General features: G+C 57.9%; 1 protein-coding gene across 6 annotated transcripts; it reads right to left on the bottom strand.

The window, feature by feature from the left end:
• Positions 1-3625: 3625 nt before the first annotated feature.
• On the bottom strand, positions 3626-11555 carry KIF12 (kinesin family member 12). 6 transcript variants are annotated; one of them, XM_086683802.1, is made up of 19 exons: positions 10968-11125; positions 10832-10897; positions 10652-10730; positions 10334-10461; positions 10168-10243; positions 9669-9803; positions 9366-9501; positions 8436-8527; positions 8109-8256; positions 7259-7377; positions 7067-7171; positions 6378-6480; positions 6207-6297; positions 5910-5996; positions 5440-5530; positions 5264-5368; positions 4577-4677; positions 4363-4481; positions 3626-4033 (listed from the first exon to the last, which is right to left on the bottom strand). In XM_086683802.1, the coding sequence occupies exons 1-19, from the start codon at positions 10991-10993 to the stop codon at positions 3906-3908; spliced, it is 1935 nt and encodes a 644-aa protein (XP_086539928.1). In that variant the 5' UTR covers positions 10994-11125; the 3' UTR covers positions 3626-3905. The 6 variants fall into 6 exon arrangements, with proteins under 6 accessions (XP_086539928.1, XP_086539927.1, XP_086539924.1 ...); XM_086683801.1 differs by having other exon boundaries at positions 3626-4045; XM_086683798.1 differs by lacking the exon at positions 3626-4033 and having other exon boundaries at positions 4080-4481.
• Between the last annotated feature and the right edge of the window lie 2042 nt (positions 11556-13597).

A 13597-nucleotide genomic window follows, 5' to 3' on the forward strand; every position in this document is an offset into this window, starting at 1 on the left:
AAATAACCAGAGAGCAGATATTGACACAATTCCTCTCCTGCAAGTACAGGAACGTTGCATGTTTGTGCCGAGAGCACCCACTATTAATAATAACGGTAATAATCGTTAGCATTTACATAGCACTGACCATGTGCCGAGCTCTGTCCCAGTTTATATGGATTCGTTTAGTCCTCCTATCATTTCCTCTATGAGCACTCATTAACTTCTCACTGGATAAATCAATCTTATCCCCACTTTACAGAGGAGGAGACTGAGGTCCAGAGAGGTCACCCACCTTGCCCAGGCTCTCACAGCTGCGAGTTGGGCAGACTGGAGTGGAGAGAGGGGCTGGGTTTGCCCAATGCTCAGCAGCCTGGAGACCGCCCGGACCTCCACCCTGGCCACCGGTAAAGCAGGCCCGGCCTTGAAGCAGGACCTAGTAAAGGTGACCAGTGAGAGACCGTGTGATCAGAGCCCCGGGCTGAATGAAGGCTCCCGAGGACAACACCTGCTGGCCAACCTGCAAAGGGCCTCCTTGCTGGCCCGCCAGTGCAGATGCCAGCGATGGCCAGGGCGGGGCTCGTGTGGCTCACACAGTAGGTCTGCTGCACAGCAGGCTTGCAAACCCCGTCTCCTGACTCCCGTCCTGGTCCTGAGCCAGCTCGTGGCCTGTCTACAACTCCCAGTGGCTGCCACTCTTCGTCTCATAGCCAGACCGCCCCCATCTGCACAGCCCTGCCCCACCATTAAAACAAAAGAAGAGGGGGTGCCTGGGTGGCGCAGTCGGTTAAGCATCCGACTTCAGCCAGGTCACGATCTCGCGGTCCGTGAGTTTGAGCCCCGCGTCAGGCTCTGGGCTGATGGCTCGGAGCCTGGAGCCTGTTTCCGATTCTGTATCTCCCTCTCTCTCTGCCCCTCCCCCGTTCATGCTCTGTCTCTCTCCGTCCCAAAAATAAATAAAAAACGTTGAAAAAAAAATTAAAAAAAAAAAAAAGAAGAGGAATCTTTCGAAGCTCAACAAGGAGAGGACGATGGAAAAAGTCACCTACAGGAACACAAAATATCCCTCCTCACAGGGGCCGAAATCAACCTGCTGTTACAAAACCGCATGGGGAAAATGTGTCATTAGACAAAGGGAAGAAAGACCCTGAGACAAGGCAGGACGCATCTGGGAGGTGATGGGAGGCTGGTGTGGCCAAAGCAGACAGAGACAGGAGTGAGAAGCCGTTCACACTCTCTCAGGCCTTCTGCACCTTTCGGGGTCTATCTTGGGGTGGATCGCCCAGAGGAGATCTCACGGCCTTTGAAACACAAGGACCCACAGGCATGTTCTTCCTAAAGCCTGTCCTCCAGTGATGCCTCCAGCCATGCTCCTGTTCCCACACTGGCTGACAGGTGGGGTCCCCAAGGACCTGGAGAATTCAACCAGGGCTCCAGACATCTAGATTGATCTCTAGGTTTGCCAGCTCTGCTGAACATCTCCACCCCAAGCCAATGAGTCCAGAGAATCCCTCCCAATTTCTACACAAAGTTTTAAAATTTCCAAGGGGTCATTTAAGGATTTGGGATTCTGGAAAATTCCTACAGTGCTTCAGGGTTTCCAAGAGCTTCTCTCAATTCTGATGTACCAGAGACCTTCTAAGCTTCTGGACAATGACTACCCTATTTCATGGAGCCAGAGAACCGCCCCCAAATTCTAGCATCCTGAGGAAGGCCTATAGCTTTCAGGGTTCCAGAGGTGCCCTCTGGAGTCCTCAAGCTCTCAGTAAGGACCCCTGGACGTGAAGTGTCTGGACACATCACTGGGGTCCTCTGAAATTCCTCCCGGGTTTCGGGATTCTGGACAAGTGGTAGTTCTAGAGTGAGGATATTGACCGAGAGACGGATACGTGGCCTATTCGATGGGGTGCTGGACACTGGTCCCCTTGAGCCTATTTCTGGGAAAGTGAAGTGTGGGGGTTGCTGGACTAGGAGACTGGAAAACCGCGGCTGGCTCCAGCAGGAGGAGGAATCATCCAAACATGAATGAACCAGCAACAGCCAGGGTCCCCCTGGGTGGTCCCTGTCCACCCTCCCAAGGCAGCTGAGGAAGGTTCTCATGCTCAGTGCCAGGGGCCTTCCCCGCCTGGGGCTGAAGGCCTCCCAGCAAGCAGGCCCCGATGATACAGTGAGTGAGATAAGGGCTCTGGGGAGGGGAGAAACCCCGGGCTCAAACCTGCCGAGCCACCCGGGGCCGAGGTGGCACCAAAATTACCTAGAGTAGAGAAAAGTGACTTCATGGCATTAACCAGGTTCACCTTCCCGCCCCCCTTCAGGTCTCTGCATGAATGTTCCCTGCACGAGCCCCTTCCTGATACCCCTTTTTAGAACGGCACCCAGTCTGGTAGAGGGCCCTCCCGGCTATATTGTGCTCCATGGTACTGATCACCGAGTTCCCACGCATTTTTGCCCACTTTCTTGTTTCCTGTGTTCTATGAAGGTAAGGATTCTCATGCTTTGTTCAAGGCTGGCCCAAAGTGGGTTCTTGGTAGGTACTTGTTGAACGAATTTTTTTCCAAACCCAGGGTGTCCATCTCATCAAATGACCATAGTGACTGAAAGTTGCTTTCGGCTAAGTGCTCTGCAACAGGCAAAGCCTTGTGCTGTTACTCTTGCCATCTCTCAGGGGACTTAATCCCCAGGACCGTCCAGTGAGGAGGTCCTATTATCGTGTTCATTCTGCTGATAAGACAACTCGGGCTCAGGGCAGTGAAGTCATTTGCCCAGGATTACTCGTGGTTAAGTGAGGAGGCGAGATTTGAACGTGTGTGGTGCTATGCGTGAACTTAACCACGGCCCCCCCTGCGAAGCCCGGTGGGTCTGTGGCATCTGGTTATTACCCCCCATCCTGGACTCTGCCTCCGTGAATGCTGGCCTTCCACTAACTCTCCACTGTTGAACACCCTTAATGCCCAGTCACACGTCCTGCCTTTCATCTGGCCCCTGTGAGCTTCCTGGGCAAAGCCGGCTTATCCCTTGTCAGTCCTGTTCACCACCTTGATTTGCCTTGAGGCCAGTAGTGCTGAATGAATGAACGAATGAATGAACAAACAAAGGAAGGAATGAGCCCTGTGGGTCTCAGTTTCCCTAACTATAAAATGGATTTCCCCCTAACTGGAGCCCCTTTGCATCCTACTGAGTACTTATGCCAGGAATCCTGATACCCTTCACCTCCTAACCTGCACTTGAACTCAACAGACAAGGAGCTTCACGCCCCATCTAACTGGCTGAACACCAGAAAGCGATCCAAGGAGGGTTCAGGGTCTGCCCAAGGTCTCAGCAAGTCTGTGGCATCAGAACTCAGACCTCAGGATCCCTCCAGCACCGGCACATACACAGCCGAGTGAGCCTGAACCAGGGTCCCTCAGGCCTCCTTCGTGGAGACACTCACCATCCGATTTCCCCACATCTGCCCAGCAGCATATAGTAGCAGCTCAATTAAAACTTGTATATGAAGGGGATGGGAACCTGGAATATTCCTGATCAGAGGGGGCACACCCCTCTGCCACGAGTCCTTGCCTCCTCCTCAGATTCCCTCGAGAACCCCTCCTCTCTGTGACCCCCCACGTGGAAGTGCCTGGCCACCCGGAGACATGACTGACCAGTCTTGGAGCGGACACCTCTCTTTATTCGTCTATTTCACCACCTGCAACCTGGTTTCTCGAAGATCCAGTCACATTTCTCACAGTCTGGGGTGGCACCCTCCCCTTGCTCCCCCAAACTGCCCCACAGCCCCACCCACAGCCCTGAGGATTTCTCCCCTGCCCAGCTCAGTCGCAGAGGGAAGCGGCAGCCATTGTTCCCATTTCACAGATGGGGAGGTTGAAACCCAGGAGCGCAGAGCCCAGACCAGGGTCACACGGGGGTCTCTGAGGTGTGTTCTGCCCTCAGCAGGGAGGGAGGACTCGGCTGGGGCTCCGTGTACCCTCGCTGGGGGGTGGCTGGCTCCGGCCGCGTCGCAGGGAGCTGCCAATCTGGTCTCTGAGGGCCTCCAGTCTCCGGGCCAGGTTTGGAACTGCAGCCCCGCCTAAGGAGCACAGTGAGACCCGAGGCCTGTGCTCCCCCGGGCCCGCCCCACCCAGACCCCTCAGTGCCCTAACACCCTTTGAGGAAGCCTCAGGCGGTCCCCCTCCCCCTCGACCAACACCACGGGCTCCTGCACGCGTGTGGACAACCAGGTGGCCCTAGGAAGAGAACTCCAGTTTGGAAACTGCAAGGATCTTATGGATCGCCTCGCAGCACACACCCTGTTCCAGAAGGGGGGAGACTGAGGTCTGGACAGGGTGAGTTCTGGCCCAAGACCACCAAAAACACTAGGGGCCCCGCCCTCTCTCTCTCCTTCACCTCTCAGCACTGGTGACGCGTCTGGAGGCCCCATGGGCAGGGGCGGTGCAGAGGGCACCACCTCCTCTCGCATCAACATCTCCGCCAGGACTCGGGTCCTAGTCCAGTCGCTATGACTCCTAGCCCGGGGTGGGTTGGGCGGTGGGAGGTGAGCCTTCGGCTCCTCAGGCGAGCCTCCTCCTCCCCCATCCCAGTGCCCAAGGGCTGGGCCCACCTCTCTCTCAGGAACTCAGCAGAGTCAGGATTGCATGGGGGTGCCCAGGGTGGGGGCTGGGCAGACAGAGCCAGGCCACCTGGGGTCTTAGGGCCAAACACCTGCAGGAAAGACCAGAGCCCGCACTGGGCGACCCTGCCTCTATGTGCTCCACCTTCCTGGTGCCATCATGGCGCCACCATCCCTGCCACACATGCCCCACGGGACACCAAGAATGTCAGGTGGGCGTCAAAGTGCAGGGTCTTGGTCACTTTCTCTGCGGGCAGTGGGCAGGCCTTGTAATGTCCTCTCTGGGGATGAGGAACTCCCTGCGGGCAGGAACCATGTCTGTTCGAATCCAATGTCATGTCTGAATCTTTGGTGCCCAGAACAGAGGCTGGCATGAAGCTAGGAGCTTAGGGGACAGGTACTGAATGAGTGAACGCGTGAGTAAGCGAACACGGAAATGAGTAACATGCGAGTGAATGAATAAGCGAGCGGGACAGTGAGTTCCTGTAAGAAGGCAGGATGGGGGCGGGCAAAGCAAACAGACTTTCTGAACCCTGGGTGGGAGCCCAAAGCCAGCCCCTCACCCCAACGATCCAGCCGGGGACCCTGGAGCTCTGGAGCCTCCCAGGCCACGGACCCCCCCCGGATCACAGTCTCCAGCTCTCCCAGCCTTCCCTCCCCCGCCTTGGCCTTTCCTACCTGTGGCAGCTGGAGCCCCCTGTGTGGGCAGGCCCAGTGGGCCAACGGTGCTCGGCACAAGGGGCACAGGTGACAGCAGGGGCAGGAGCAGAGGGGCGGCAGGGCCTGCAACAGGGCACGTCAGAGGCTTTGTGACATTCTTGCTCCTCACCCCACCGGGCCGGCCAGAGACTCACGTGGCAGGGGCGAGCTGGTGCCATCACACAGGGACACGGTGGGGCTGGGCCGGGGTTTGGCAGGTGAAGGGAGCAGGCACAGAGGAGGCGCCTGGAAAGGACGGTGGGGTCTATGCCTGCGGTCTGAAAACCAACCACGAGGCTGGTCCCCGAGTCCCCCTTTTAGCCAACACTCAGCCGTGCCAGGCACCGTTCTCAGTGCTTTACGTATGAACTCGTTCAATCCAAACTTTAAGACAACCCTACCAAGTAGGACCTATCTCAGCCCCATTTCATAGGAGAGGAAGAAGGCTGCGCAGGGAGAAGTAAAACAAGTCACCCAAGGTCTCACAGCCGGTAAGCGGCAGAGCCGGACTCTGAACCCAGGTGGTCCGGACCCAGAGGGCAGACTCTTGACCGCTTCACGGAGCCACCTCCTCCCACCTGCCCTGTGTCCCGAGGCCTGCCTCCAGGCTGGCAGCCGTGCTCACCGCTCCAGCTCGTGCACCTGCTGGGCCAGGACCCGCTGCTCGTCCCGGGCCTGGTCCCGGCTACTCTGCAGCTGGCTCTTTTCTTTCCTGGGAAGAGCAGGCCCCAGGAAGGTGACAGGAGGCAGAGATACCAGTAGGGGGACGGGTCAGCCCTTCTCTTTGCAGTGGAGTACAAGCCCCAGGAGAAAAGCGGGGACAGAAGGGTAGCCAAGGACCCGGGGAGGGGGGCAGCTTGGCGGAAGCAGCATAGAAGTGAGGGGCGGGGCACAGAGTCCCCCTGGCTGAGGGGGAGCCTACCGGAGCCTCTCATTCTCCAGCATGAACTCCTGCAGCATCCCATAGAGGTTCCGCTGGGCCCAGGCCACCCGGGCCCCACTGAGCCCTGAGGCTGTCGGGGGGGAAGGGCACGGTGGCTGGATCCATGGGAGCCCCAGCCACACCCCACCCCTGCCCCTGGGGAGCTCATACCCTTGGGGTGTACTTGGCCCAGTTGGGACCGCAGGCAGTGGTTCTCCTCCTGGAGCTGCAGTATCTCCATCTCCAAACGCTGGGGTTGCTTTGCCATAGGTGACTGCCCAGAAAGAGGCCCAGAACCGCTGTTTACGGCTGTACAAGTTGTGCACTGTACAAGCGCTTACAGGGGCGGTGAGCAGAGCCTGAGATCTAGCCCATGCTTCACGTGCCAGCCTTGCATCCTGGCACAAGACGACATCCACCTGGAGGAGGCACCCTGCCCTAATCGTGTCAAAGTACCAGGAAGCTTTAGCTGTGTGCCTGGAGGGCCTGCTCTGAGCTGCAGCCTGCTCCAAATCCAACCTTAAACTCAGTTCTGTCCAGGCCTTGGCCCAGATTCTGACCCCAAACAAGACACTACGTCAGACCCCAAGTCAACTCAGACTTAATCACGGTACCAACTGGGATCCTGGCTATACCCTGAATCATATTCCAAATCAGACCACACCCCTAGACATGCCCTAATCCTGACCATGACCCCTGACCCCACCCCACCCAATCACGACCCCATCATCAGGACTCTGACTCTAATCCCAACTGTGACTCATCCCAGACTTCCCACGACACCGACTCAGGCTCCCGTTACTGCCTGATCCCCAACCATCTCCCCGACCCACACCTCTGCCCGGTCTCCCTCCATTCACCTTGGGGGCCTGTGGCCGAGTGGTGACCCGCTGAGCTCGGCTTGCATATCGCAGGGTGCTGAGAGTCTCGGGAAGGCACTGGACTGAAGGGGACACGCAGGCCACCTGGGGAGGGCTGCCGCTGAGCGTTCCTTCCTCTCTGGGACCCTCTCCCTCAGGAGCCATCCCTTCCTGCCAGCCCTTCTCGGATACCATGAGGGTGACCCCGTGTCCCCCCAGCGAGTCCGCCAGCAGCTTGGTGAGCTTGCTGTCCCGGAAGGGGATGTGGCTCTGCTTCCGCTGTGGGTCCAGTAACAGGGAGATGCAGTGACCTGGGCGGGGACAACAAGGCTAGCAAGGTTACACCCGTTGCCCAAGGCCACCCAGCTGCTTCACGCAGAGCTGGCATCTCCGCCCAGGCCTGTGTGACTTGAAAATCTCTCCTTCCCAAGATCTTGTCACTCAGTCAGACTGGCCTCTGCTACCAGACTGGGGCTCCTGAGGGCACAGATGACCCTGTCCGCCCCTGATCCCCAGTGCCACCAAAGAACCTGACCAACAGGCCTGGCACTCGGCAGGGGCTCAGGAAATATCTGACAAGTGGGCTGAATGAAGAAGAGTTCCTGAAAATCTCCCCACACATGCCACAGAGGAAGGCTGGCGTCCCAGCCCTGAAGGCTCCCAAGGCCCCGTGACCTGGGGCGGGGGTGGGAAGGTCAGTTCCCTTCCCCTCACTGGGCCTCAGTCTTCCCAACTGCACATGGGACAGGCTGACTGTCTGAGGGCTCATACTCTGCACCTGAGTGTTTCTACCTCCCCAGTTAAAATGTGCCTTTACAGACCCTCAGGGTTTACAGACTCATGAATAAAGTGCTAAGAGGGAAGGCTCCAGTCAATAGCAAGCAGAGGCCAGGAGGAGGCGTGTGGCTCCTGGGTCACAGCTCCTGACTCTCCCCTACTACGCCTCCCCTACGCCTCCCCTGGCTTCCCCCACTGTGGACAGTTCTGGGTCCGGCTCAGAGGAGGGACTCAGGAAGTCAGTCCAGCTGGCCCCAGGCCTCACCCAGGGCCAGCAGGCTGCGATTGATGCTGTTTGCCTCAAGCATCAGCTCCCCACGGGATCCCGTGGCCGCCACCTTCTCACTGCCGGCCAGGTCTACAAAGCACAGCTTCCCACCAACGGGGGGCTCCCCAGGGTCCACTGGAGGCATCTGTGGGGTAGGAGGATCAGGGTCGATGGGGACTTGGGAGGGGCTGTCCCCATCAGAGTCACAAAGCCAAGGATTTCCACTATTATCTCCTGCACACACCCCGGCTGGTTTATACACCCGGCGGCAGACCCTTGCCGGGTGGTCCTGGGCCAGCTCCTTCCCCCAGTGGGGACACTCACGGTTTGGCGGCTGATGTAGAGCGTGAGCAGGGCATGGCTTCGGCTGGAGGCCTGGTTCAGGCTGTGAGCTGAGCTCCGTCGACGGCTAAGACCTAGAGGGGGAAAACAGCAGGAGCTGGACCTGGTAGGAGGAGCAGGTGGTCACCAATAAAGAAAAAGCAGTGAGGACATCCTGGGAGAGGGGCCAGCCCAAGCAAAGGCACAGAGGCCTGCCTCCAGCACGGACAGGTGAAAGAAAGATGGAGAGAACTGAGGGGAAGAACGTCCATCAGGTTCACATTTTATAAACATCTCTTCTGTTGCTGTGTGGAGGGAGGGAGAGAGACTCAGGCAGAAAGATCAGCTACCAGGCATGGTACAACTCTGGGGCCAGAACCCAGAGTCCCGGTGTCCCCACAGCCTGCCACAGGGTAGGTGCTCAATAAATATTTGATGAATAAATGAACGAGGCTGGAACAGAAGGGCACCACAGGCTAGCCTAAGAGGTATGACCTTTACCTTCAACAAGCTGGAAGGGTCTGGAGGTCCGAAGGGGGCAGAGGGATGTGGTTTGCTGTGTGGAGGGGAAGAGATTGGAAGGGGAGAGCCTTGAGGTGGGGAGACCTCTTCAAGGGGCAAAAATGGGGCTTGACAGAGGCAGAGACTCTGGGCTGGAGAGGAGACCATGACCCGGACTCCGCTCTACCCAATCATGACCCCATCATCAGGATTCTAAGAGTTCACACAGCAGTCGGACAGCAGAATCTCCAGGCCTGGGGTGGGGCCGGGGTCCATCCCTGGGCTGTGTCTGAATTGTGGTCTGCTGACCCTTTTCCCCCACTAGGGTCCTCTCAGCCCACAGCTCCGGCCAGGGGCTCCGAGTGCACCATCAGTGAACAGCTGAGGAACCGGCGCCCCCACACCCCAAAGCGCCCCCGAAGCAGCACACACCCATTTGCATCAGTTCCATCAGGGCCCCCAGACTCCCGAACTCCACCACTCGCAGCTGCTCCACATAGAAGCCCTGGGTCTTGTTCCAGCGAACAGGGAGAGGCCGGGGAGCTCCCAGGCTCAGTAGGTCTCGAACCTGAGAGGAGGGTGGCCGGTGAGGGCAGGGGCCCTGCGCCCGTGCTCCATCAACCCCTAGACCTTACCGACACAGTCCCCCAGCCTCTTCTGTCCCTTGACCCCAGCTCCTTGGAGAGAAATAGTTCTTTTACTTGGAGGGCTGTCTATTCAATCTCAGTCCCCCACCTGCTCATTGTAGATCTCCAAATAGGAGGCGCGGAGGGTGACAGGGGCTCCCAGGTGCCGCACCCGGTCTAACAGCCAAGCGAAGGTCCTCTGCATGATGCCGGCTAGGTTGGGGGGTACGGGCACCCCCTCGCCCTGGGAGCAGAAACAGCTGAGCCAGGGGGTGGGTCACGATCATCCCGGCACACCCACACAAAACCAGTCATAACTACCCTTTGTGGAGGACGGCCCTACTCTGCGCCAGGAACCAAGTTCCCGTAGAATATCGAATCAGAACGATTCGCCTCCGTCTACAGATGAAGAAAACTGAGAGCTACTAAGTAAGGAGGACAAAAGTAGCTCCGCATCGGGCAAGCGCCTTCTACCTCTCCGGTCCTCGGTTTCCTTGTCTGCAAATAAAGGGGGCTGGGCCGCACGAAGGCCCTTCCCCCTGGAAGTCCACACCGTCTGCGAGACCCCCATCCCCGACCCTCGGGGGCTCCATCTGCGCTCGGCCCACCTGCGGAGGAGGCCCGGTCAGGGTGTAGGTCTTCCCGGAGCCGGTCTGGCCGAAGGTGAAGACAGTGCAGGAGAAGCTGCGGGCGGCAGAGGCGCGGCTGGACCCCGGCGGCGGCCCGCAGGGCTGGGGGTGGGGGGGCGGGGGGCCGTGCCGGGGCCTCACTCACCCGCGCAGCGCCAGCTCGCCCAGACGCCGCACGCCGCACGCCCGGAACACGTCCTCCTGCGTGCGCGCCCCGTCCAGCACGGCGCCGAAGCGGAACGCCACGTCGGGGCCGCCGCCGGGGGGGCTCACCTGGGGAGGGGGCGGGGCACTCTGGGGGCGGAGCCAGGGAGGGCGGGGCTCGGGGGCCGGCGGGGTGGGGGGGCAGAGGCTGGGGCCTGGGACCGAGCTGCCCCGGAAGGGACTGAGGGGTCTCCAGGTAGGTTTCTGACGGGGGGTGGGGGGGGCGGTTGGGGGTCAGTGGGTGGGAGGGATTCCTCACTTGCAGAGTCCGGGTCCCCGAGCAGTGCAGCGCGCTCTGTTCCCCTCGACGCAGCTCCGCCGCGCTCATGGGACGCACTCTGGGGTCCGGTGGGAAGGCAGAGGTCCATCCCGATGACGCCATCGGCCCCGTCCTCGATCGCCCTCGCTCCTCGCTCCCGCCCAACCAACCTATACCTACCTGAGTACCACCTGAATGGGCGTTTCTGGCCCCTCTGGCCCCTGCTCCAGGCTCCGCGCGGGGTCCCTGTGGCCGCAACGTGAGTTACCATCCCTGAGCCCAGCGGCTCCTCTTACCTCCCAGAATCTCTCCTTACCCGTCGGGAGACCCGCGTTCCTCCATGGCCAGCTTCACACCCGGAGTTAGCTCCGCCCGAGTCTCCTTCCTTTCTCTCCCGCTACCCTCCCTTTTCCACCACACTGGGACTGGCTATACACGCCTTACACCCCCCACCCCCTTTCCCCTTCTCAGGCATCCAGCCATCCGGAAAGGCTTGGGCCTGCCCAGGGCTAACTAGTTAAAGATTTACCCACCCCTACCTGTGGTGGAAAAAGTCCCTCTCCAGCAAGGGGACCCCTAGCTAGGGGGGTCTGGAGTCTGAGGGTCCCTTGCTCTTGTCCATTCCTATCAGGAGCGACCACCCAGGCCAGCCTCCTGGGTACACAGATGGGGCTAGGGAGACAGGGACGGGAGCGGCAAGCCTGGCAGAGCATGGGCCAGGTCCTTCCTACTGTCCACCTATGCCTCCTCCGGCTTTGTCCTCTGCCTCCCCCGCTTCCCCTCCCTGGCAGTTCCAGCTACTTGGCATCGGAGGGCCCTGGTTGGGGGGGGGGGGCCTCCTGAAGGGGTGAGAGGGGCCCAGGTTTCAGCTCTGGGAAGACCTGGCTGGATTGAGTTCCTGAGCAGAACTGAGAACAGGCCCAGAAAGAATCTGGTTAACCATTGGGCCACCTGCTTCTCCAGTGCCAAGGCCGATTTAAGGCCAGAGCAGTTGTTTAACCCTCTGCTGATCTGGCTGTCTGGAGCAGGAGAGGGGTCTGCGTAGGTGCTGGAGTGGGGCAATCGCCAGTTCAGTGACAGTCTCCATGCTGGGCACCCACGCAAAGGAATCCTGTAGTCTTGTTAGGGAGGCAAGTGAGAACAATCTAGTGTGCAGGGATTCTGGGGGTTGGGGAGTTGAGAGGCCGGTAGGAGCAGGGAGGTAAAGGTGGTAGGTGAGGGTGTTCTTGGCAGAGGAAGCACATTGCAGGAAGGCTGGGGTGGGGTGGGAAGATGTGTGAGGCATGTAGAGGTGATCTGAGGCTGGGCCAAGCTCAGGGAGGCTACATCAAGGAGCCCGGACTCCCTCTGCAAGGAACCAGGAAGCCACTGAAGGGTTATAACCAGGGAAGTGACACCATCAGGTGGGCATTGTTGTTATTGCCATTCTGGCTATTTCCGTAAACTTCTCTTCTGTCTGGCACACGTTAGGGTGAAAGCCTTAAGAGTCACCCCCTCCTTTCAATATAACATGTTCTGTTCCACAAGTGATAGCCAGCTATCAATGCCACCCAACTAAGGAACGGTTTATTTCGGGTGGCAGTGAGCTAGCTCCCCATGCACTGGGGGAGTACAATCAAGAACTAGTCAACCTTTTGATTACAGGGCCTTCTAGCTGGATCTATAGGGAGACTTAGGTAGAGCAAAGAGCCACTGACTGCCCCCAGCTCTATTTTGGCAAGTAATTCCCCCTTTCGGGGCACCTGGGTGGTTTAGTCAGTTAAGCGGCCAACTCTTGATTGCAGCTCAGGTCATGATCGCATAGTTGGTGAGTTCAAGCCTCAGATCAAGCTCTGTGCTGACAGCACAGAGCCTGCTTGGGATTCTCTCTCTCCCTGTCCCTCTGCCTCTTCCCAGCTTGTGCTCACTCGCTCTGGATCGCTCTCAAAAAGAAATAAATAAACATTAAAAAAAAGAAAAAAGGTAATTCCTGCTTTCTTCACCTGTTTCCTCCCTATCAAAAGAGATTGATGATTTCCCATAGTTGTTCTGAGGTTTCTTTTTCTTTTTTAATTTTTATTTATTTTTGAGAGAGAGAGAGAGAGAGAGAGAGACAGTGTGTGAGCAGGGGAAGAGCAGAGAGAGACACACACACAGAATCTGAAGCAGGCTCCGGGCTGTGAGCTGTCAGCACAGAGCCTGACGCGGGGCTCGAACTCACGAACTGTGAGATCATGACCTGAGCCAAAGTCAGACACTCAACCGACTGAGCCACCCAGACGCCCCAGTTGTTCTGAGGTTTCAATGAGACAGTGTCAATGAAAGTGATTCATAAACTGTAAAGAATTATCTAAGAGCAAAAATAAAAGTCCCCAGATGATCTCCAAGATTTCTATCAATTGTGAAGTTCCTTAATCTGTTACATTTTTAGAAAATCCTTGAGGTGGATAGGAAAAGAATGACTATGCCTGTTTTCCAGATGGGAAAATGGAAGAAGAGAGAGGGGGCAGGAGAAGCAGTGTAAGGGGAAAGCAGCTGTGAATGGCGGACCGAGTACGACCCTGAACTATGCACCGGCTGGCGCTGGTTGCCTTTACGGCAGGTTGCCTTTTCCTGCTGTAAACGCGGTAAGTGAACAAGTTGTTCCTTTAAGTGTCCCTAAGGGACGCCTGGGTGGCTCAGTTGGTTACGCGTCCCAACTTCAGCTCGGGTCATGATCTCGTGGTTCATGAGTTCAAGCCCCGTGTTGGGCTCTGCCCTCATGGTGCAGAGCCTGCTTGGGATTCTCTCTCACTCCTTCACTCCCTCTGCCCCTTCCCCACTTGCGCACATGCTTGCTCTCTCTCTCTCTCTCTCTCAAAATAAATAAACTTTAAAAAGATGTCCCTAAAAGGGTTAAGGACCGCCAGTCATTCCACATTTTCGTGTGCTTTGGGCTTAATCAAATTGCTATCCCTTTGCAAGCTC

This window comes from Puma concolor, chromosome D4, assembly GCF_028749965.1.
Source record: "Puma concolor isolate L17-30 chromosome D4, mPumCon1.1.hap2, whole genome shotgun sequence".
In the NCBI taxonomy this organism is placed as follows: domain Eukaryota; kingdom Metazoa; phylum Chordata; class Mammalia; order Carnivora; family Felidae; genus Puma; species Puma concolor.